General features: G+C 38.3%; 2 protein-coding genes across 2 annotated transcripts in view; one reads left to right on the forward strand and one right to left on the reverse strand.

Annotated features, from left to right (window-relative positions):
* camkmt (calmodulin-lysine N-methyltransferase) overlaps positions 1–9,823 on the reverse strand; it is a 127,563-nt gene extending 117,740 nt beyond the window's left edge. The window contains exons 1-3 of the mRNA XM_030156807.1: positions 9,510–9,823; positions 8,215–8,393; positions 7,501–7,565 (exon numbers count right to left, since the gene is read on the reverse strand). Of these exons, the coding sequence (XP_030012667.1) occupies positions 7,501–7,565; positions 8,215–8,393; positions 9,510–9,665 (400 nt within the window). The 5' untranslated portion in view covers positions 9,666–9,823. The remainder of the gene's footprint in view (positions 1–7,500; positions 7,566–8,214; positions 8,394–9,509) is intronic.
* Positions 9,824–9,955: 132 nt separating this feature from the next.
* On the forward strand, positions 9,956–23,354 carry prepl (prolyl endopeptidase like). The gene is made up of 15 exons (XM_030156802.1): positions 9,956–10,333; positions 12,894–13,022; positions 13,289–13,355; positions 13,610–13,775; positions 13,894–13,982; positions 14,080–14,206; positions 14,292–14,508; positions 15,527–15,718; positions 15,924–16,136; positions 16,336–16,511; positions 17,550–17,766; positions 19,133–19,282; positions 21,775–21,901; positions 22,909–22,997; positions 23,219–23,354. Exons 1-15 carry the CDS (start codon positions 10,202–10,204, stop codon positions 23,294–23,296), a joined length of 2,169 nt encoding a protein of 722 aa, XP_030012662.1. The 5' UTR covers positions 9,956–10,201; the 3' UTR covers positions 23,297–23,354.
* The last annotated feature ends 26 nt before the right edge of the window (positions 23,355–23,380 follow it).

Here is a 23,380-nt window from a genome sequence, read left to right on the forward strand (position 1 = left end):
ACCTTCTTTAACATTGACTTGGCCAACTGACAGTTAAAGCCCCCTGTGGGGTTATTCGGGGAGTCTCAAGACAGAGGCAGACTGACAGACTGAACAAGTGACTGTAGCTGTTTGGGCATTAATGTTATATAGTGAGTCACTAAGCAAGTTAATAGCTTTTTAACTCAATAGCAAACACATTAGCAGCTGCAGAAAAGGCATGTTGACAGGCTGAAGGCTGACATGCAGCTGTTTCCCCTCTCTGCTGAGTCTTTTTAAGCAAGTAGTTCATAAAAAGGTACTAGTGATGATAACAATAAACAATTATAAGACATATTTCATCATTACTTTAAATGTCATAATTTCACCTTTTGCATGGATGACAGAATCTACAATCTCATTGACACTTGAAGAGAAATTAAAATCAAATACCCTAATTTCTGCTATACCTGCAGTCATATAACTGACAAAGGTATAGGGAAGGTTTGCTATGCTAAACAAAACTATTCTACTTTGAAAAGTAATGCCAAGTAGCTTTACAACACATAAATCTAGAAACACTTGCATATGGTAGAAAAATACATGAGTGCACACACTTAAAAAACACACAATGTAAGTGTTTGGAGAGAATCCAAAGCCTTGTCCCATATTCCCATGTGACCATTTACTATAGCAGTTCCATTTCCAAATCAACACACTAATCACATTAATCACCTATTTGTTTTAAAACATCATCAGGGACATTTACACATAAACAAAAAACACATACACAGGCACACTCACCACAGCACTTACATGTGTGCACTTGCCTTTGGAGGGACACGGTGGGACACTCCACAGCACAAGAGGGAGGAGAGCCAAATTAACTACCATGCACTAATCACTTAGCTCTCTAATGGAAGCATACTCACATTTGTGGTTGCATACATTTATGAATACACACACAAAACATGCATGGAGACTAATATGCATGGCACGGTCTGAAATGTATGTGTACAACCACGATAGACTTTACAATGGCTGTATATAGAACAACCAGGTTTGTATCCAAAAGCATGAGGGCTCACAGAATGTTTTAATTTGGGAATGAAAATTATGTGGATTGGAAAATCATGAAATGTTTTTTTTTAATGAAAATAACTCATTAACAGGCCTATACAAACTATGAATCCTGCTGCTAATTAAACATCTCTTTCAGTAACAGATCAGTAATCACTGACCAAAACACACATTTATAAACTTGCATATTTTTAAGGAAATCATTTCAGAATACAATAGTACACAATAATAAATATAAAACCAAAGCATAATATTCTGATGCATATTTTAACCTACTACGAGTAACAGATTATACGCCCTTTTCAATACCATGGATAGCGCCATTCAGCTGGCTGTTATTCAGAAACTTAAACCTTACTTTGTCTCCATATAGTCTGGTCTTGGCTACCTGTAGTTTTCCTACTAAGACAAATGGTGCTTAGTCATCTTGTGAGTCCCTGTGCATGGATCAAGACCAACAGAACCCAAGTCATTTAATATCCTAAACGAGGTGTCATCTCTGAAAGTCCAGTTTTAATTTTACTACCGCAGAGCTACATCTAGATCTAGATATAAATACCTTCAAATTAGTGTTTTGTTTTTTAAGATGTTTTACGTGAGCTGTAATGAAGTACTAATCACAATGCGGTGGGATCTTTCTTCAGGGTACACGTTTAGCAAAGACAGACAGATGAATGTGTGCACGGATCTACATGCAGTTGTACTAAAAAATGTACGCTGAGTTAAGCCACCATGGGGGACATTGCCAGGAGGGGTACATAGGGGCTGGGTGACTTAAATGGAGAAAAATCCAATAATTGTATCCATCCAGAGGGAGGGTGAGCTTTTAGGGAGGGGAGAGGCCTGTTATTACTCTTTCTTTTTTCTTTTCCTCTCTCATTTCAGCCCCTAATTCCAGGGTGAGGGGTAACCTTAGAAAGGGAGGGAACGAAGTGGAGAGACATGAGAGTGAAAAGCTGAGCTTGCTGTTAAAGTATGTCCTTGTAATTAGCTGAGTATTAGCAGTGGTGACAATGCAAGAGCACTGGGCAGGGAAGCACCCCTTTAACGCTCTACTCATTTCCTGAACTTAATCCCCACCGCTTACTGGTAATGGTGCACACGTGCACACGCATCTGGACACATACACATAAACTCTGTCATGCCTAAATTCACATAATCAACTGCAGACTATAATGGGAGAGGAGTCTCCGAGCAAAGCTACACCCAGCAGCTCACCTTCAATCCCTATTGTGCTCAAAGTCATAATGGTTGACTGCAGGGAATTCATTGTGTAACTGTGTGTGTGTGCGTGCGTGCGTGTGTGCGTGCGTGCGTCCACATAAACTTGTATGCCTGCGCATGCACATTAGCATCAACTTGTGCACAGAAGTAGAGAAGTGACTGTTTACCTCAAGTGTCAAGAAAGCTTGCAACACCCTAAACTACTTCAGGCAACTTCCTGTTTCTTGTTTCCTCCAGTGAATAGATAAAATAGACAAGGCCGCACAAGTGTAAATCAATTACTTTCAATTAAGTCAACCGGCAACTCCTTCAATGTGCCCTAAAGCCACTTAAGTCTTTTTTTCCAACCCCCACTCCTACATAGGGAAGTAAAACACCCACTCAGTGTGTATGCCTACACATTCACATACTATATGCCTTTTTATGTTTAACTATATTTTTGTAACAATAGGCACAAACTATTACACGTTACAGCTGCAGTCTCTAAAAATGTTCCCTAACAACCTATTTTTTTCTCCATCATTTTAAACCAATCATCAAGGCAAACAGCATTGTCTAATGAAGCCCCTGAATTACATCTGGTAAGACTCACTTCATTCTTTCTGAAATAATTAAATCAAACATTTTTCTAACATTGTCTATTACAAAGTTTTATTCTGAACTAATTGCAGATTAAACATTTTTATTTTAGCTTTCAAAAGTTACTGAAACATTCTTCAACAAATTCCGCTTTCCAGCATAAAAACTATCCACACTCCATTACCACAAATCCTTTCAGAGGAAAAAGTTATCAGGCAGGTTGTGGGACAACTCATGTTTAGTGATGAAGCTTTATCACTTCATGAGGGTGAGCTCTGCCTGAAACAGAAAAAGTTAGTAAAGGCTATTCTGCTAGACATTGGGAGATGACGGTTCCCTGACCTTCTGCAGTTCAGTAACCAGCACTGGTAGATTGTACAAACTTCTGTATTTATTTTCTTTTTACCGTCTTACGTTTTTATCTTCAACCGGCTCTTAGTTAAAGTAAGTTCAGTTTTGGGTTCTATGTGCTTCTGTGCGTTCACTCATAAAAATAAACTAAATATACTTTCTTCACAATGTAAAAACTACTGGTGGACATGTTTAGATTTATTTGACAAAACTTTGATTTAACTAAACATAACATATGTTTTTAGAAACGTGCCATAATAAGTTAAGAATACAGTGAATTAATAGTAAGTCAAAATGTCCATTATCAATTATTTTTACAAGCAAGGTTAGAAAGAAGTACCAAAATGCCAGAAAACGAGCAATCTACATAATCTCTTATAAGCAAAGGAGCATAATATGGGTTTACAGTGGTATTATTACATTCTACTAGAGACAAATTCAAAACCATAAGACACCTGAGCTCAATCTGGGGCACACCAGTAGAGAACCATTTCTATAGAGAGCACGTTATAAACAGCGCAGAGGGGGTCCACAAACCTTGTCATTGACACAACAGTCTGAGTGAGCATGTCTGTGTGTGTGTGTGTGTGTGTGTGCGTGCGTGTGTGCGTGTGTGTGTGTGTGCCTGTCAGCTCCCAGTCTAGCGCTATTGTCTAACAAGGTCTAATTAGCACTATGGCACAATGAATTAGCATAATTATGCAAACAGGGCTCTGCTAAAGGCTTGGCACAAGGGGAGGCTACGGGGGGCACCTATTACAACACACACAAATGCACACACTTGCACATACACACACAGCCTCCAAGAACACTCAGAGACTGGTACGACAAATTAAACACACATACATGACTGACAGAGACACTCCGGATACAGAAAACACACACACCTGTCCCACTGTGTAACATGAAGTCAGAGACACAATCATCTGTCTAATGATTGCATAATTCGATGTTTAATATATACTTGTGACACTGAAATGTTACCAGTGCCCACATTTATCCTCTTGTTTTCTTCATAAACAGGCTCTTTCCACTAACTGGTAGAAAAATGCAGTGTACGCATAGATATGAAACACTAACCCCTCCACCACAATGCCCTATCTGACACCCCCATAACATTTTGGGCCTGTAGTATTTACCAGCAGGGGTGATAGGTGAAATCTGTGGGAGATAATAGGGATGACTGTGAGTCTGAAAGGCCAGTAGCCATTCAGACAATGACAGCTGTTGGAAAGAAAGCTCTATTAGGCTTCATTAGGATGCTTGGTATAACATGTACAAACACACACAAGTGACTCAGTGGCTCCTAGTAGAGAATCCCAAGAAATAACATATAAGAGTGTATTATTATTATTATTATTATTATTATTATTATTAGTCATACCCACACAAGCCTATGGGCACACAATCACTGACTTTTGCTATGACCTTGGTCTATGAAATAAACCCAGAAGAAGAGCTCACAAGCCTCTCTCCAAAAGCCATGCAATGTCAACAAGCTCTGACTAAACCCTTGCAACATGCAGACACACTCAAACACACACACTCACACACCTCTCTGATGCATTATTAGTTACTAGACCCCAAGGGCCCGCATTGTGTCCTAAAACCTTGATCCTTAGCAGGAAACAAGCACCTCTAAAACCCCGAAACAACAGTCGAACTAAGCGCTCTTCCAATTACAAGCCCCCACTGTCAGCTAAAGAATCAGTGGGTCGGGAGTTCAGAGTTCAAAAAGTTCACAGTAATGAAGAGCAGCCTGAAATAAGTCCAACCATTCACAGCGAGGGATGAGTGATACAAATGTAACTAGGAATTCCACATGATTACCAGAGACAATGTTGTGCACAATAAAGAGCGAGCACACCTGTAGTAACAATTTCCTCAAGCCCTCCTCTTGACTTTAAACAGCTGCAGGCAATGGAAATGAAAGAAAACCAATTGTTTCTTTGCCGGCCCACACAGTTTAAAGATTATCAACCTGATTAATGATCAAAACTGAAAATTAGCATTGGCATCATCACCTTCCCATCCGATGTCTGATAAAGTAAAATAATCGCAACATTTGCTCCTTTCCTCCAAAATAATTTATTTTTACTTAATACAATTTTGGGTAGCTATTGTATTTTGACTGTTTAATTAATGGTTGATTTAACTTTATTAGAAAGTCACACTTTCTGTGTAGAGTAATGTTAAAAAGTTTTCCTTTCATTAAACATGTGCTAAAATGCAGTTGTGTGTTCAAGCTCATTATTATGGAGATTTCAATTTTTATACAAATGCATTAAAAACATTGGCGTATCAGTTTTATTGAATAGTGCAATATCATCCCTAAAAACACATCATTCAGCCACTAGTTTACAGTTAATTTTAATTCAAGATACACAGGCTCATGTGACTTCAAATCAATTCCTGTAAATTAAAGTAGAAGGTAACAGGACACAAGCCCTATAATCACAGATTTTCCAAACACTATGTTGTTCAGGTCTTCCTAGTGGTATAACGCCATCTGAACCACACTCTCCATTTTCTAAAACATCGTTATTAAGACTCCCCGCTAGTTCCTCTAGGCTTGACATGAAACCATTGACTCCAGCTTATCGTCACCTTAAGAAACAACATATTGTTCACATACGTGCACAGTGGTGGGACAAATTCAATAGCTGGTAGAGGACGTCATGGTGAGATGGGGTAGCACTTTTAAGCTGAGTCCACACATTATGGAGGTAGTAGGTTAATCCGGCCAGGCTTTTAAACCCACTATTCAAGAGGACAAGAACCCCTAGGATTTGGGCTTGTCCACACCTCAGGGGTTGGAGATTATCAAGATAGCAGAAACGGTAGTGTGTGTGTGTGATGCTAGACGACGTGTAAATGTGTGTGAATGTTGGTCTGTTGGTGACTGGGAGCATAAATGTGTAGCTGTGTATCTTTGTGAAGATGTGAGAAGACATAAGCATGTGTGTGAGTTTGTGTACTATGTGGGGTTTTCATCTGAATCCCTCCCCCAAATACATACCCCAGGGCTCTGACAGGGTCACCTCTGGGCCTTTCAGAGCCTCCTCTCAACCAGTCCTAATTGATCACACGCATTACTAGTCCCAAACATGGGATGGAGAACAGGAGGGAGATGGCTGGCTCATTGTCTGAAGAACAAGGTCCCTTTGCTAGTGACTCTCCACTCCTAAAATACACAGACACACTCAAACCACCTCTGGCATGCCCACCCACCTTCACCTCTTCTCCCCTCCTCTACTCCCTCATCTCCGGCTGTGCTAATCCACCAGCCAAGTCAGTAACTCAGTTACCCATCTGGCAAAGCACAACTCCAGCTGTGAGGAGGGAGGGATGGAGGGGTGGAAAGAAGAAAAAGAGGAGGTGAGAGGGGAAGACTGAGGAGCAGGGGGATGATGGGCTATACCCAAAGTTGCAGGTTGAAGCAGGAGTAAGGGGTGATCTTTGTACATCTTTGTTTAAGTAGGAAGTCAAAGACAAAAGAATAGAGGGAGATGTGGTAGAACATCACATTGAGCACATGCAGTGAAAGCCTCTTAGTGCCACAAGGCCAAAAAAATGCTGTCTTTTTTCCCCCTTCGCTCTTAAAATTAAAGGATTGATCCTGTTGTCTCTCTGTGGATAAAAGGGATTACCCATTCGAGCAGGTTGGAATGAGCACTACCACTGTGCTCCGTCACGACTCATACACACTGATCCCAGGGTGCAGTGAAGTAGCCTCTAGCCATGGCCTTCACCTCTGACCCCAGCTCCTGTGTAGCCATCTGGCTGGTTAACACTGACCTCTAACCTTTGTCATAACCAATGTGAGGATGGATGCAAATGAAATAAAGTTTTTAATGACTTAGGAGAATTCATATGGAGTTATATTGAGAAGGAAGCCTATAAAAACATATTTATGAAACATGCACAATGTCTACAATTCCCTAATAAATATATATTATAGTAATGATAAATAACTTACAGGCGCTATAACATTCAGAAGGCCAGTCGTATGTAGTTTTTGATATATACGTTTACTATGATTTAAACAACCAGCATACATGTCTGGTTGAAATACCACTATGGCAGTTAAAATGAACAGAGAAAAACCTTGAGAAAAGTTTGAAGGTAGGAGGAGTGACTACATCATATATTGATGTAAGGTAGACATTTGTTTATCTCACACAGAAGACATATAAACCAGGGAACACTGTAGGTTAAATGTCCACTGTGAGCACATTTAAATACTATACACACACATATACGTACATAGAACAGCAACTTACAAATACAGATATGGCATGTACTTACAGACGTTACCGGTGTTGTCAAAACTGTTCAGCACTTCATTAACTCTGAGAGGCCCCAAGTTGTCCCTAAGAGACAAATATATGTAGAGAAAATCATCCAATAGCACAAGTTAATGTCCATCAATCAAAGCTCAGTTCTCTACAAACTTATATAATAAAATGCATATAATCTTTTCTACAAACAAGCAAAAAAGAAGCTTAACTTTTAAACTTATTACAAAGAAAGAGCACTAGAAATCATGAAAGGCAGAAATGTGTTGAAGTACGGTACACATGCAGGATTTTCCCTCAGTTTCTGGATTATTAAATTGCTGCAGTTGCAGTCAGAGTTATGTTGTTTGATGTTACTTAACTAGAAACTGTCCATTTTCACATATTATTTGAGTATCATCATTACGGTAATAATTTCAAAAACACAAGTTGTAGATATTCACATTATACTCAGATATTAGCAAGAACAAAAGGGAAACAACGTTGCTCATTGATCCATGATGTCCTGAATGCTTCACATTTTGTGTTCCACAAAATTTTTTTTACAAAATGTAGTTTGCCAAACAAAACTGCAATGATATGAACTTCAATTTATGAAAAGCATATTTAGTGTATAACATAATTAAGAACTGCCAGCACTTTTTTTTTTTCTCTATTCACCTGACCTAAGTGCATTGAAAAAATAGCATCATTTTATTCAAGCTCTGTCCATGAAGACATTTACCTAAGTAAGGCACTGTACTTAGGAAAGGAGACACTTCTGTACTCCACCCATTGGTCATCTGAGGTATTACTTGGGTCCTCTGTCATAAGCTTTATCCTGTGGAAAAGGTCAAAGGTGGCAAACCTGCGGACAGACACCTGCTTCACCTCTGGACTATCAACCTGTTTTTGACACAACACCTGTGAGAAAGACAGAGAAAGCAGGCCAGAAAAGAAGGTGGGAAAGAAATGCAAGTCTGTAGATTTTACTAACAAATGAGTGCATCTTGCAAACATTTTTCAATGGGCCGTACAAACTCAGTGCATGATTCTTTCAGATTAAAAATACCAGTTTGCTCAAAAAATTAATCAGTGGAAAACACCTAAATTGAGGGTATCAAATTAATCTCTTGAGTTGGTTACAAAAATGCTATTAATGCCTGTTAAATGTTATACTGATTGATTTTATTAACATTCCCAGACAACTGCAGAACCCTGGATGGCCCCACTGCACAGAGCTTTTCATGTCCACCAAGTGTAATGTCCATTTATGGGAAAAAGTTCAAGCTTCACTTTTCCAGCAGCAGCTCTTATGTGCACAGCTGATTGGTTCTGCAACCAGAGACGACTGATTCCGAATGCCCACAAGGTCATATTGTTGGTGGTATCATATCGTATTATATTTTATTTTGTTATATTTACAGTACAGATGACATGGTTTAGATACCAGACCATATTGGATACATCAGCAATGCTTTGAAACTGACCTGCTTTACATTCATACTGTAGCACAAGGGCACTGACATTTTACATGAGCATTAAAAAATCTGTATCGAGACAAGAATCTGCAGCACATACCGTTATAATAAATGAATCTGAGGGAATAAAAGACCACCTATGTATTTTCCAGCCACCTTTTCATTTGTCTGGATAATGATGAATCATTGTTAGTGAAGCAAAAGTAAAGTGTGACCTGTAACACTAGTTAAACATCACATAAACTGATCACGGTTTATATGTAGGATCTTATTCTGACAGTAACAAGTAGTAAATACTGACACATAAATGTAGTGTTATTATAATGCAGCAAAATAAATAAAGTGCACGTAGCTCATGTAAGGACTCAGGTAAAGCACGTGACTGAAATATACCGCCAATATAGACTAAATACAAAGCTCGTGACGGTAACACAAATTTCCAACACCTGTGGCAAACCTGCCAAGTGTCCTGAGCTGTTTACGCTGTACATTTTTCAGATATAAACAAAAACCATGAGAGATTTATTTTTTTTTTGGTCGGGCTTGAGAATGACATTACCTGTCGCAGTAGAGTCCACCTGGCTCGGGCGACATCATTAGCAGCTGTTTCATCGTTAGAGGTGTGGGAATTAGCTGCGCCGGCGTCTTCACTAATATCTTTTCTCCTCGCAGGCGAAAACAGGTCGTTCTCAGCACCGGTGAAGTCCCTCTCCATTTTACCCTCGAAGAAAACAAATCAACTGGTCGTGAGGCCGTCACAGTGTATAGAAATAAAATATAAAAATAAGGCTTTTCATTAAACTAAACACCCTCTGCAGAGATGAGCACGGATACAGCTTGACGGTTATCACCTGTTACACCCACAATGGACACACGCTACTTCCGTACACTCTGGTCATTCGAGACATTGCAATCAATTACCGATAAAGATGTTGCTGGTTTTCAGTTACAAATCAGCAACTGCGCATGTGTCAGTTTGATTATTTTAGCCTGCTGGTGCTGTTACGTCATCAACAGCGGGCTTTGTTTAGGAAATTATGCACGTGTGTGGAATTGGATCGAAAACTGTCAAACGGTGAAATAATCACCCGTAGAAGAAGCGAAATGACAAGAAAATGATTACTCAGTGGTTATTTTCAGCATTCGGTGTTGACAATCCTGGCTATGGCTGTATATTTATGAGGCGCTGTCATTGCTAACTAACACCCTGAATTGTAATTAGGTCTCTCAGGTTAGCTTAGATGCTCGTTAATGGCTGTCTTCACCGCTTTAAAATCTGCATCTAGTCGTTTCTTTACACCGTGTCGGTTACGAATCTGGGAGCTTGCCCTCTGCAAACGGGTAACATGGCTCTTCCTCTCTGTCCAGCGATATAACTTGTCGGTAAGGGTATTCGGTTAAGCATGTTGTTTTTACTCACCTTCGCCTCGGTGTAGATTACCCGAGGTCAGGTCATTAACTATTGAAAAACGGTGTCTTTACACCACATTGACAAAACTGCTCTTGTAAACCAGGAGCAGTAAGGGTGTGTGGAATGAAACACTGACCATCTGTAGGTAATGCGAATAGAATAAGTTATGATAATGTGTGTGATCAGTGAGGCCGGTAACACTGGTCTACAATTATTTAGAAATAATCTGCTTCAGAGATGAAATGAGCTATATTTTACATACTTTAAGAAGATGATTTGGAAAACAAATGACAAAAGTGCTGATTAGCTGATGTTTTCAATGTATGTGTTATTACACATATTCATTCATTCATTCAAGCTTTATTAAGGACTCAAAAAGTAGGTCCACAGGATAACGTAAAAGCATACTTAATAAAAAAAAAAAAAAAGAAACAGCATAAATCCATATGTTAGTTACACATAAAGGCTCGATCGTCAGTGAGACCACATTTTAGATGCAAACCTTGCAGAACTCATCTGGGGATTGTCCAAGACTTGTACAATTGAGTTAGATAATTTTGTAACTCTGCACATGAATGAATAAATGAAATGTCGTATAGCAGCCGCACATTATCGAACACCCCAATCCACAAACATCTGACATCTGATATATATTGGTTTACATACATTTATACAATAGATAGATTTATTAATCTCCCACTAGAAAGAACCTGTAAAGTGAATGTATTGTAATATACAGACAGTGTTTTGAAGTAGCTCTGAGGTAAACATTTCTTTTGAGTAGAAGCCCTTCTCTCATTAATTCTCAGAATTTCACATGTTGGCCCAAGAAAGTATCTTGGAAACTATAGTCAACCCAGCATTTGTCACTTTTTTTCTTTAGCAGTGACTCAAACCTGGTGAAGTTTTACTGTTCTTTTTTTTTTTTTTTTTTTTTTTTTTTGGAGGCATTTTACTTGTAGACCAGGGTAATACTTGATAGTAAAGGCACAAATCTTATCCTTAAATGATGTTCCACAAATGTATGATTACAGGTCTAAATTTCATCTACTTCAGTATTGAGAGTATGTACTTTATATTTGTCCTCTCCACCAATAAAAATACGACAGAAGCAGAAGCCTGTGGTATTGCTAACATGAAATATGACTTCCCTGACACATTTGATAAACAGAATCTATCGGTCCTGGTCACAATGTGTTGTGGCCTATTCTAACCTTCAGCCAGTTTCAGTATCCCTAAAATCATCCAAAAACACCAACATTTATGATGCAGCATGTTTCAGCTATTCAAGTCCAAGGGGTTATATATGCATTACAATAATTTCATTAATTATTGACATGAGTAGATGTCACATTAATTAAGAATCTTTATTTGTCATTATACATGTGGACATGCAACACATGTGAACCTCTGCATTTAACCTATCACTAGCTGAACAAGCAAGACCACACCACAGACTGCAGACTAGGAGCAGTGGGCTACCATGTCAGGCACCTGGGGAGCAAATGGAGGATTAAGTGCCTTGCAAGTGCCAAGGGCACAAGCCACTTCGCCAACCTTCTAGGCCATGGCTGCCCACATACACATCTAAGCTGACTTTCAGTAGAAACTTATGTCCCTGTGCATAACTCATAGGGATTGAATATATGGTTTAATCTAAGATGCATCACAAATTCCTGTTTTTCACTACTACCTTATGATCAAGCCACTGTGGTTTTATGTGATAAGTTCACACTTGATCTTGACTTAAAGAATGTTAGTGCTGAATGATACCATACATCATTTTAAACATATCAGCATCAATTCCTGGTTTCCACAAATTTTCATTTCAGAGCATGCAGTTGAGGTTAGGGACCTCAACTGCATGGATAAGCAAATGAATGTACCGTAGATGAGTTGTCATTGATCTATGTTTTTACTGACTCAACCAATTTCAAAGAACTGTCTGTCAAAGTCTTCTATGATGTTTTTGTCTTCTTATGTCTTTTAAATGTTGTTACTTCATTCCAGTGTTGTCACATCTTTGACATCATTTTAATAATTTTACATATTTTACAAAAGTCCATTTTGTTACATCAATTCCATCTTGTTGCTTCTTTTGTCATTTTAATCTTCTTTCATCTTTTACAGCTTCACTGCATTCCTCATGGCTTTGGTCAGTGTTTATAAACCCTTAGAGAACGCCGTCTCTGTTTTAATAAAGGAAATTAATTCACATATTAGTAGTAGTTATGTCACTATTAGAAGGTTTTTTTGGTTGTAAAAATCTCAGTGTTTAGAGAACGTACCCTAAAAGGATGAGGTTCAGTAGTAAACAGGTCTATTTATGTGCAGAACTGGTGCAACAGATTGCAACAGGATGTTATATCACCAACCCCGAGGTTAATTGGTTACATCACTTTAGGAGTACACACCTTGAAACTAGGGAGCTAAGGTTACTACACTCTTACAAATAAAATCATCAATTATTAAGTATGTTTTTGTGTGAGGTTTTTGGGTTTTCTTTTTTAATTTGTTTGTTTGTTTTCACAGAACACTTCAGATTCCTCAATTTATAATCCTACTTCTGGACTTGAGAGGTACAAGGACTTACAGAGATATTTCAACAGGAAACTGAAGGCAACATATCAGAGGTTCTCTAAAACACATAATTATTCACTGGTAAGCTTTTTCTTTCCGCTAAATTTATGGAATAATAAAGTTTGACCTTAACTTGGAGTGTTAAATGTAGAGGATTCCAAGAATTTACTCATTTGTAGTTTTTTGTGTTACTTTATGCGTAAAGCTACCACTCAAACACTAACACAAACCCAGTGTGTGTCCATCTTTGCATGTGGCTCAAATGACACTCATCAAGCTGTTGCCATCTGGAAAGATTTTCAGTGTTACAATATTTTCACGGTTCACTCTGATTTCTTTTGGAACAGGTCTATGGAAGGTGCCATGAGTATTTCATTGATGGCGACGGCATCTACAGAATCGACAAAAGACAGAGTGAGCAAATCATGTTTATAGTTAAACTGTTGAATTCTTGAAAAGCAAAACATACATAAGAAGAAGAAATGAAGAAGAAGAAAACAAAGTGTAGATGACTGGAGACAAACCAAAGACGAGCCATTAAGTGTTAAAGTCTACCACCTTGCTCTGATACACAGTAATTCTGCCGTTTTTGCATATGGTTTTCTGCAATGCATCATGTAGACAGTCCTATTTTTGTGAATGATTTAGTTTACTCTCCCTGGTTGTAGATGAGCAAAAACCAGAGCAGGTGCTAGATCTGGGACAGTTCTCACAATGGGGAGGAGGACCAGAAAGGGAGCAACGAGTTCAGTGGCACATCCAGAGAATGCGTTTATCCCCACAGGAGAAGTATCTTGCAGCCACAGTGAAGACTTGTCTCAGAGAGGAGCCAAGGTGAACAGAATTAAATGTATAGTATTTTCTGTCTTGGGCAGTTTGTTCTACAGTTTTCAGATTTTGTGTTTCTGCAGTTGCTGTCTAATTCTGCAGTTAATGTGCTATATCCACCCAGATGTGTGATCGTAAAGCTTGAAGAAGGAAATTTCCTGTCTCTTGATCACCCACATGTCACACTGACACTGGACAATGTTTATAGCTTTGGTAGGATTTATATAATTAACACCAATATGAGAAATCAACAAAAGAGCAATATTCACAATATTTATGGACCATATTTGTGTGTATGTTTTGGGCAAAGAGTGGGCAACAGATGATGTCTTGTTTTACACAACTCTGGAGCGTCTGCGATGCAGCAAAGTGTTTCGCTTGGACCTGACCCACAGTGGAAGCAGGATCACCTCAGTGTTTGAGGAGCCACAGCCTGAGTAAGTGTTGGTAAAAGACTAATGTGGCATTTTAACTGTCTGCCCTTTCCTTCAGTCTCTGATTCGAACATCACCTCTTCCTCAGTGTGTTTGTGGAGGTTGCCCTTTCTAGAGATCAACAGATTCTAAGCATCAACTGCAACAGCAGGACCAGTTCAGAGGTGCTGCTAATTGATAAAACTACACAGAGTTTAGAACCGCGCCTGATTCAGCCACGTCAGCATGAACTTCTGTACCACGTTGAGCACTGGAAAGGCCGGCTGATCATACTGACCAACACAGGCCCTCGGAAAGAATATCAGGTACAGTTTATACTATACACACATATGTACAGAAACAAACATGGGTTCTCCTGGTCGCTTATCAGACCTAGTCATCAGTATTAAACAACTGTTTCATGGGAAATTCATGGGAAGGAATGCTTCCCGGACCAAAAAAGAGTTTGTTCGCGGTGCTCTTTGGAAAAAGGGATTCATAAAGTAGATACCAAACTGGAAGAAAAATCCAAGGCTCTCTCTTTAAACATTAAAATGCCTTTATTAACATGGCACAGTCATATCTAGACACTTATCAGACCTAGTCATCAGTATTAAACAACTGTCAGTATTGTTATTTTAATTAATTTAATTTTCAATTTAAAATATACTGTTTTGGCCGTGGTGTTCTCTGTTCTCTTGAGACTCAAATTTCACTTCTGGTTTATTTTTCTTACTTTATAAAAGTTACTAAAAAAGCTATTACTAAAAAATACAATTTTATTTATCCATTTTTACGAATTTACTTCTTCGTGAAATTTCCAGGAAGATTATAAGAAATCCTGCTTATTGAATTGTTCTCTTTTTTATTAAAATATATGATTAATAGCATTTGAACATAGCTTTGTGTAGTAGATCCACAAATTTCACGAGTTTCACTTTTACTGTAAATGTATTATATCCTTTCCACATACCAGCTGTTAGTTTCCTGGATTACTAATCACTGGTATTGGCCCTCAGAAAATATTGGTTACCCATTAAAACACATATCAGCCTGAATACTGCAGCACACACTGCACAGTTGCTTAGAGAGTGTCATTTCTAAACCTTCAAACAGAAGCCATCTTGCATGTAAGATACTGTATTTTCATTGTTTATATAAAGTTACATGAATTGCATAGAAATAGAATTTGTAGACATGGCTCTACTGGCCTCCTTTCACATGGGGTTTTCATATATATATATATATATATATATATATACTTTTTTTCACTACATTTTTTTTCTTATTTTCTGAAGCATCATTGTATGAACATGACTATTACCCCTCTCTGTGTTGTCCTAGGTGGTGCAGGCTCCTCTTTCAGAGCCGTCCATTGTGTCCTGGGTGCCTTTGTTTGTTCCTGCTGCTGGTACTGCAGTCAGAGACATGGACGTGGTTGGAGACTACTGTGTGTTGACTGTAAGAACCCCAGCTGGCAAAACAGTCCTGAATGTGATCCCCCTGACCCAGTCAAAAGAAGTATACTCTATACAGGTCAGAATGACAGTAAATTGTTTGAATTCTTTCCCACTGGTGGATCACTCTTTGCTTGTATTCTTGTATTTTCCATTTTGTTTCTTGTTTATATTGTTCACTTTACCTTAAACTCAGCAACTGAGCCAGGGCTAATGTGTGTCTCTTTTTTTCTGCTTTTATTTCCTTTTTTGCCTTATATATACCCCTTATTTCTACTCCAAAGCTCCCCTCCTGGGCCTGTGCTATTGAAACAAACAAACTAGGCTTAGCAGAGGAGCACAGTGTGCTGGAGTTCCTGATCTCATCCCCAGTTCACCCCCCAGTTCAGTGCTGTCTGTACCCTGAGGATGGGTTTGTTTTATCAGGCACAGAGGACGGGAGCTTCCCAGAGATGCAAGGCAATTTTATCACCTCACACTTGGATGCTCGCAGTAAAGTAAGAGCATTTGATACCTGGAACATATGCATACACTAAAATGATGTTGGCCAGTAAAATGATTGCATATTTTTTGGTATACAGCTCCTAGTATTCAGTAGTTTTTTTATGCACCTGAGCTGCAAATGTCTAAAATTAATGCAAGTGCCTTCTTCTCCGCCAGTCTTAATCTAGTTTTTGTGTCTCCCACCCACCACAGGATGGTACCTTGGTGCCTGTGACTCTGTTTCATGCAGCACCTACGGAGTGTTTGAATAAAGCACCACTCCTTGTCCATGTTTATGGAGCTTACGGCAGGGATCTTAATATGGAATTCTCCCCAGAAAAAAGGCTGCTGTTGGAGCAGGGATGGGCTCTGGCCTACTGTCACATCAGGTGGGACATTACTTTGTATGAACGAATTTTATTTCAGACACATGAGACACAAGTCACAACACAACCACCAACAAAGCAAATACGAAGAAAATTATCATCAGAAAACAACCAAAGCAAAAAAAAAAGGAAATGTATCCTATTATACAAAAGAAATACTTAATACATTTTTATGAGTGGGAAGAAGTAAACACTGATTTGTTCCCACCCCCTTTTCCCTAAATCATATATTACAACATTTTAACCTCCTGACGTTATTATTACTTGCAGCGACAATTACATAGTTACTCACAACCTCACCAAAACAATGACCATCCCACCAGAGGAAGAGAAAAAAAGAACAAAAAAATAGTAATAATAAATAAATAAAATAAGAAAAGCACTCGGAGAGCGCAGACCTCCACCAAGACAGATCCCCCCACCCCAAAAAAAAAAAAATTAATCATTTCATCCTTGTGCCAGTATCAACATTTCCTGAAAATGTCATGAAAATCCGTCCATAACTTTTTGAGTTACCTTGCTAACAAACAAACAAACACGCATGCATGCACACAAAGCAAAGTGATCACAATACCTCCTGGCGCAGGTAGTAAAATACCCTCCGCAATATTGTTTTTTTCTTCCCTCACCCCCAAAGGGTAAAAAGAAGAAAACCCACCCATATTTAAACATTTTGGTCCCCAAAATCATTATCTTTATGCCTTTGTTTAAATTCAAGTATATTTGAATATTGTTTTAACTCCACATCTATACCGTTCCATAATTTCACCCCATAAGATTCTGAAGCATCCAATAATTACTCCTTGAAATGCACTGAAATGCCATATTATGTTGTTTTTTATCTAACCTGTGGCTTTACAAAGCGGGAAATAATAAGAAGAAAATAATTAACTTTGTAAGTATCAGTAAGTCTTGGGGAATACTCTACAACAGCATGAACATCTCACACATTTTACACTTCGACAGTTTATTTTAAAGTCATAACAATCTTAAATAACATAACTGAGCTCTATCACTCCACTTTGTATTTCCATCTTTCAGGGGTGGAGGAGAGCGGGGTCTTTCTTGGTACAGACAGGCTTGTTCTGAGGGGAAACACAGAGGGGTAGAGGATCTGGCAGCCTGTCTCCTCCACCTCTTCACTTCAGGGGTCTCCTCACCCTCACTCACTGCTCTGACTGCCTGCAGTGCTGGGGCTGTGCCAGTAGGGGCGATGTGCAACAGGCACCCGCACATGGTGAAGGCCGTCACACTGCAAGTAAGTCAATGAATAAATAAGGAGGTTTGTATTTATGTTAGCGTTGAAGTAGTTTAAGTATTGCTTCCTGTTGCTTCAAATACCTGGGAGTCACTGTCTCAATACTTCAATGCATGAAGACCCAAACATCCATCAGCAGCCAAAATCATCTACTGATACAAAATGTTTAATAACTGCTGATCCACTAATTCTATCAATCCATGTAAATAATTGGTGTAAAATGCAGTTTTGCATCTTGTCATGATCATCAGATATGACCCATGTGGACATTGAGAGGCTCTGTAGTGAACATGGAAACACTGTTATCTTCTACAACATTGATTCACCAGTAAAACCCATGGAGTTTGATCAATGACGGTGGATGGAGACGCTTGTTTTATGTTCAGTTAATGATATATTTGCTGAGAAAATCACTTTTTCTTCAGTTTTCTCTGTTTCTGATATAATAACCCTCAACTTTAATCAGAGCTTTAATGAACATCTCCAGGATCAGTAAATTGAATACAGGAAAATACATGATTTTCACTGAAAAAAAAAAAAAAAACGCAAAATACAGAGGATAATATTATAATAAATAGTGATAAATCACTAAAGGGGAAATCTAGAGAGAAATTTATCTGGGAACTGCCACAGAAGTAGCACTGGGTCTTTATTAGTTAAGGGGAGTATGTGATAAAAATAAATCACTTCTAAATCTCTGTGTATCTGGTGACATACCTAGTTGGACAAACTTGCGCAAAGAGACATTGGTTGTTGCCACGGGAACAGCAACAGTTGCGTTCGTAGGCAAAAAGTTCTTGCACAAATATGACCCTCAGTGTGTTAAATATGAATAAACAAACTCCAATTGCTCATACAAAAATATCAATCATGTAAAACAGAAACAGCTTCCACAAGTGTGTGTTAAGTGAAGAGACAATTTTGTAGGCTTCATTTGTTTTGTGTCGTTTATGCTGTCGTGATGTTAATTTATTCATATTCTTAAGAATCAACAGCAACCAGCTGTGATGTTCTCTCAGTTTATTATTAAGAGTAATGGGCTCTGAATGCAGGGATGCAAATGTTTGTATATTTCGGAGGGGAAAACGCTCATTATGACATAGTAATTGTGCCTTACCAGCCTATTTTGGAAAAAATAATAAATGTGCTCGGTTGGAATTGTCTAAAAGTGGGTCACAACTTTATGACCAGTGGAAAATGCAGGTCCCAAAGTGAGACCAGCTGAGACCTGCTGGCTTAAAGGACAAACCCACTGCATCATTGTATGGGACATAATGTATATAATGTGTACATGTAATAATATGTATGTATATAAAATGCAAACATAAACACACAAATATCCCATGATGTTTTCTCTTGTATTTAGGCTCCTTTCTTGGATGTGTTGGGAACGATGGAAGATCCCAACCTGCCTCTCACCCTGGAGGACAGAGAGGAATGGGGGGATCCAGTAGGAAATCCATCTCACAGACGAGCCATTTCCTCCTACTGTCCTGTTCACAACATTACTCCTCAGGTACGGAGGACAGAAAGAAAACAGGAAAAACATAGTCTTTGCGGTAATATGATCATTATTATTCAAGACTTCACATATTTATGGCTAAGATGTATGTGAATGCATCAGTCCTCATTTAGAGATACATTTTAATATAATGTTACATATCCCTCTTTCTTTATAACACCAAATCAGACAGTACTTAGCACTGTGTGTCCATAATATTATCAAGGGAATTTGAAGAAGACTGTTGCGATGCTGCAAAAAAGAAAACATTGAGTTATGCTACTTTGGCTCTATGTCTTCTCCGGATTGATTAATTAAATGTTTATGCAAGTGTCCTGTGCCTTTCTGGTGCCCAGTCCATATGGGCTTAGAAGACAACTAAACTTGGATAACCACATGACAGCTCATTATATACAGTGCCGCAGATTCAAAAAAAAAAATGCATTTCATCGCATTCAGTTTACATAAAATGTGTCTCGTTACATTGGATAGACTGTCCTCTGTCTCAGCTGCCAGGTTTCCACTATGAATCTTGCTAAAACAAAAGTCTACGCATTAAAAAGCCAAATGTAACATTTCAGTATCAGACAACTAAAATAAATCAGGATTCTTCATTTGAATCTTTACAAATACATAATTCTTTAAGTCACTATACAAGGGACAGCTGAATAGATAATGAAATTTGTCTTCATCAGCACCCAGATCGTTCTTCTGGAATGCATTTATATCTGTCCAACTCAGCTGCCATTTGCAATCGCTTTAGATGTACTTTTACACAGTGTTCTGGTCAATAATCACTTTTAATATGAATATAATGTCCAATATTTGGCTTCAGATGCATTTCTCCTTTGTGTATTTTTAATATTTTTTTGTTTGATAGTATTTATATCACACTGCAGAAGTCTGAACAAGTTGAACCATCACTTGAGTTACATATTCCCTACAATGGAAAAGAATTTGTAAAAGGTGTTTCCATCTCACATTAACTCAAAGTAAAAAAGTACCTCAAGCAAGTGTGTAAACTGTTATGTAAACATTAAGCAAGTTGTTTTAGTTCTTCTTTTATAATATAACACTCAAAATATACAAATATAATATTTACATTTCATCATCAAGGTTATTATCATTAATGAAAACTAACGAAATGATGAAAACTAGAATTGAAAAAATCTTTTCGTTAACTGAAATGAATAAAAATTATAATTAAAAGAAAAAACAATAACTAACTGAAACTGTATTGTGTGCTTTCTAAACTAACTAAAACGTATAACAATTATGGATAAAATTCCCCTTGTTTTCGTCTTTGTCAATGTCGGATTGTTATGAAATCGATTTATTTTCCTCTAGCTATTGTAGCTGGTGGTGCCATATGGCACTTGATGGTCCGTCACTTCTTGTCACTTGTCGTTTAGACTCGGCTTCTTGTCCTCACTCTACCTGGAAACATTCAGACTAAAGTTGAGAGAAAGCAGCAGAGTCCTTTATGGGATTTATGTGAATATGACAGCGAGGAAGATATAAGATATGAAAAAACTAAAACCAATACTGAAATTAATCACTTAGAAAAAAACGAAAGCTAATAAACTAAACTAACAAACCTGTTCTAAAAACGAATTAAAACTAACTGAATTAGAGGGAAAAAAAGTCAAAACTAAACTGTAATGAAAAATCCAAAACTATTATAACCTTGTTCATCATATATGTATAGTAAATATAAAACTTCTGCCAAACTGTCCTAAATGTAAAATTCAAATTCATACGAGGCTTCATTGTCTGTGGGAGTGTAACATAATTTAGACTTTGTGGAGGGAAGCATGTGAAAATATGAGTAAAGCAATAGGTAAACAAGTGCCAGTATGTTTGCTTGGAGATGTTCTTGACACTTAGAATAAGTTACTCAGTCACTTTTTGTTGGCCAGAAAAGCTATTGTGGTGAAATGGGTCAAAGATGAACCTCCCTCTGCCTCCATATGGAATTCAATGATCTTGGAAGTTTTAACTTCAAAAAGACTATGATATTATATAGATGGAAAGGCTAATGTTTTTCTGCAGAAGCGGATGAAACCATTGGAATCTCTGGGATTGAGCTGTAACTTGGACTCATGTAGACATCGTGTATATGACTGAACAGATTTTCACGTCCATGTACGAGACAATTGTTTATTTCATTTTGTACATTTTTGTTTTGTGCTGTTGCGAATTACTTACTTTGTTAATTACTGTGTTTGACCAGTCTTGTGTTGCTTTTTGAAATTTTATCTAAAGTAATAAAAAAATAGAAATATGCTTAATAATAATATTAATAATAATGATTTGTTGATAGAAACATAGCTAGAGCTGGGTAACAGGTCAAACTCTTTTAATTGCATTTTATGGCTTGCAAATAGGATGTGCATTTTTTTCATGGTTAAATAGCTTTTGATAGGCACAGTATTGGAAATCATATGTATAAAATGTAAGACTTTTGATTGTGTGAGTGTATGTGTTCTTGTGCATGTGTGAGATAGAAGTACCCGTCCATGTTGCTGACAGCTTACAGCGGTGATACCAGAGCGCCTTTGACTGGGATCATCAGATACACTGAGAAGATACAAACAGCCATTCACGCTCACTTCTCTATGCACCAAATATCAGGTAAGTGCTGCACCACAAACATCGCTGTTGAAGTGTTTTTCTGCATTCTAACACAGATTATTGTCTTTTCTCCACATTTTTGTACATTAGCCACAAGGTTTTCTTTGTTTAGGGTCAACTCTCAGTAGTATTGTTAGTGCATGTGTCTGGAGAGGCAGCAGTAACAGAAATATAGCAGTGTATCTGGGGAAAGTGCTAACACCAAGTTCATGACCAAAGTAAAGCTCGGGTCACCTTGTACTCTACTGTGTGTATGTGCTTAAAAAAAAAAAAAAAAAAAAATATATATATATATATATATATATATATATATATATATATATATATATATATATATATGTGAGTCTGCTAATTACTCTTATTTCCCCTTAGACGGGCTCTTTCTCCCTCTCACTTATAATCTCTCTTCACCACATTGGTGGTACTCCTCCTTACACTACTCTCTCTCTCATATCACAGTCACGCTTCCTGTTCCAGGTGCACACATTCTCTCTCTACCGCTCTCATTTTTTGTTGTTCATACATACACATGGCATCTTAAGTGTCTGTGTATGTGTGTATATGTCTCCCTAATCTCCGTCTGTTCTCCAGAGCCTTTGATAAAGTGCTGATGGCATAGACATGTGCAGACGGGAGGGCAGCCCTATTAGCATGGCAAAGAGATAATGTATCAGAGCAAGAGATTAGACACCACAAACTGGGAGCTGTCAAGGTCAAGACCGCACTTGTGAAACAGCCAGTACCACAGAGACGGGGTCGGGGGATAATATAGAGGGGGCTGAGAGGGAAGGCTGGCAATATCAGATGGAAGCACGAATGAATAAAAGAGGAGGAAAGATAGACTCAGGAGAGATAGAGAGGATTTGGGGCAAGTGGACAACGAGAGAAGGGAAAAAGAGATAGTAGGCATACATCGAGATAAGAGGAATGTCTGAGGGGAAGTTTGAAACACCAGAACACCTCTTCTTTTCCTCTCATTTTGACACTGGCTTTTTCCTCCTTTTTAGAGAGTGAACGAGCACCAAACATCGTTCTGAATGTCCGGCCTGGAGCAAATCACCTCGGGCCAGAAGACTTTGATGTGATGGTGGAGGAGGTAAAACAGCTCGATTGGATTTGAAAGGATACAGGTCACTGAGATAAAGAGCATACCAACTGAGATCTATACCTACTGCAGCTGATTAAAAAAACATCCGTAGATGTATATGATGAAATTTCTACTTCAAAGCCAACCCTATAATTTCCTCACATCTGCAGCACTAGTTAATGATGTTAATGGATACATACTGAGAGTCCATGTCTGGTTTTCTCACACAGGCTGCCTTTGAACTGGCTTTTCTATATACAGAGCTGGACCTGGACCTGCCTCGGATTCCACGTAAGAGGAAAAGATAGCCATGTCATCAAGAGTTAAATGCCAGTCAACCAAACTTCTACAGTTCCAACATTACAGCTACAAGAGGCAGCCGGACACAATGA

This window comes from Sphaeramia orbicularis, chromosome 15 (genome assembly GCF_902148855.1).
Source record: "Sphaeramia orbicularis chromosome 15, fSphaOr1.1, whole genome shotgun sequence".
NCBI classification, from domain to species: domain Eukaryota; kingdom Metazoa; phylum Chordata; class Actinopteri; order Kurtiformes; family Apogonidae; genus Sphaeramia; species Sphaeramia orbicularis.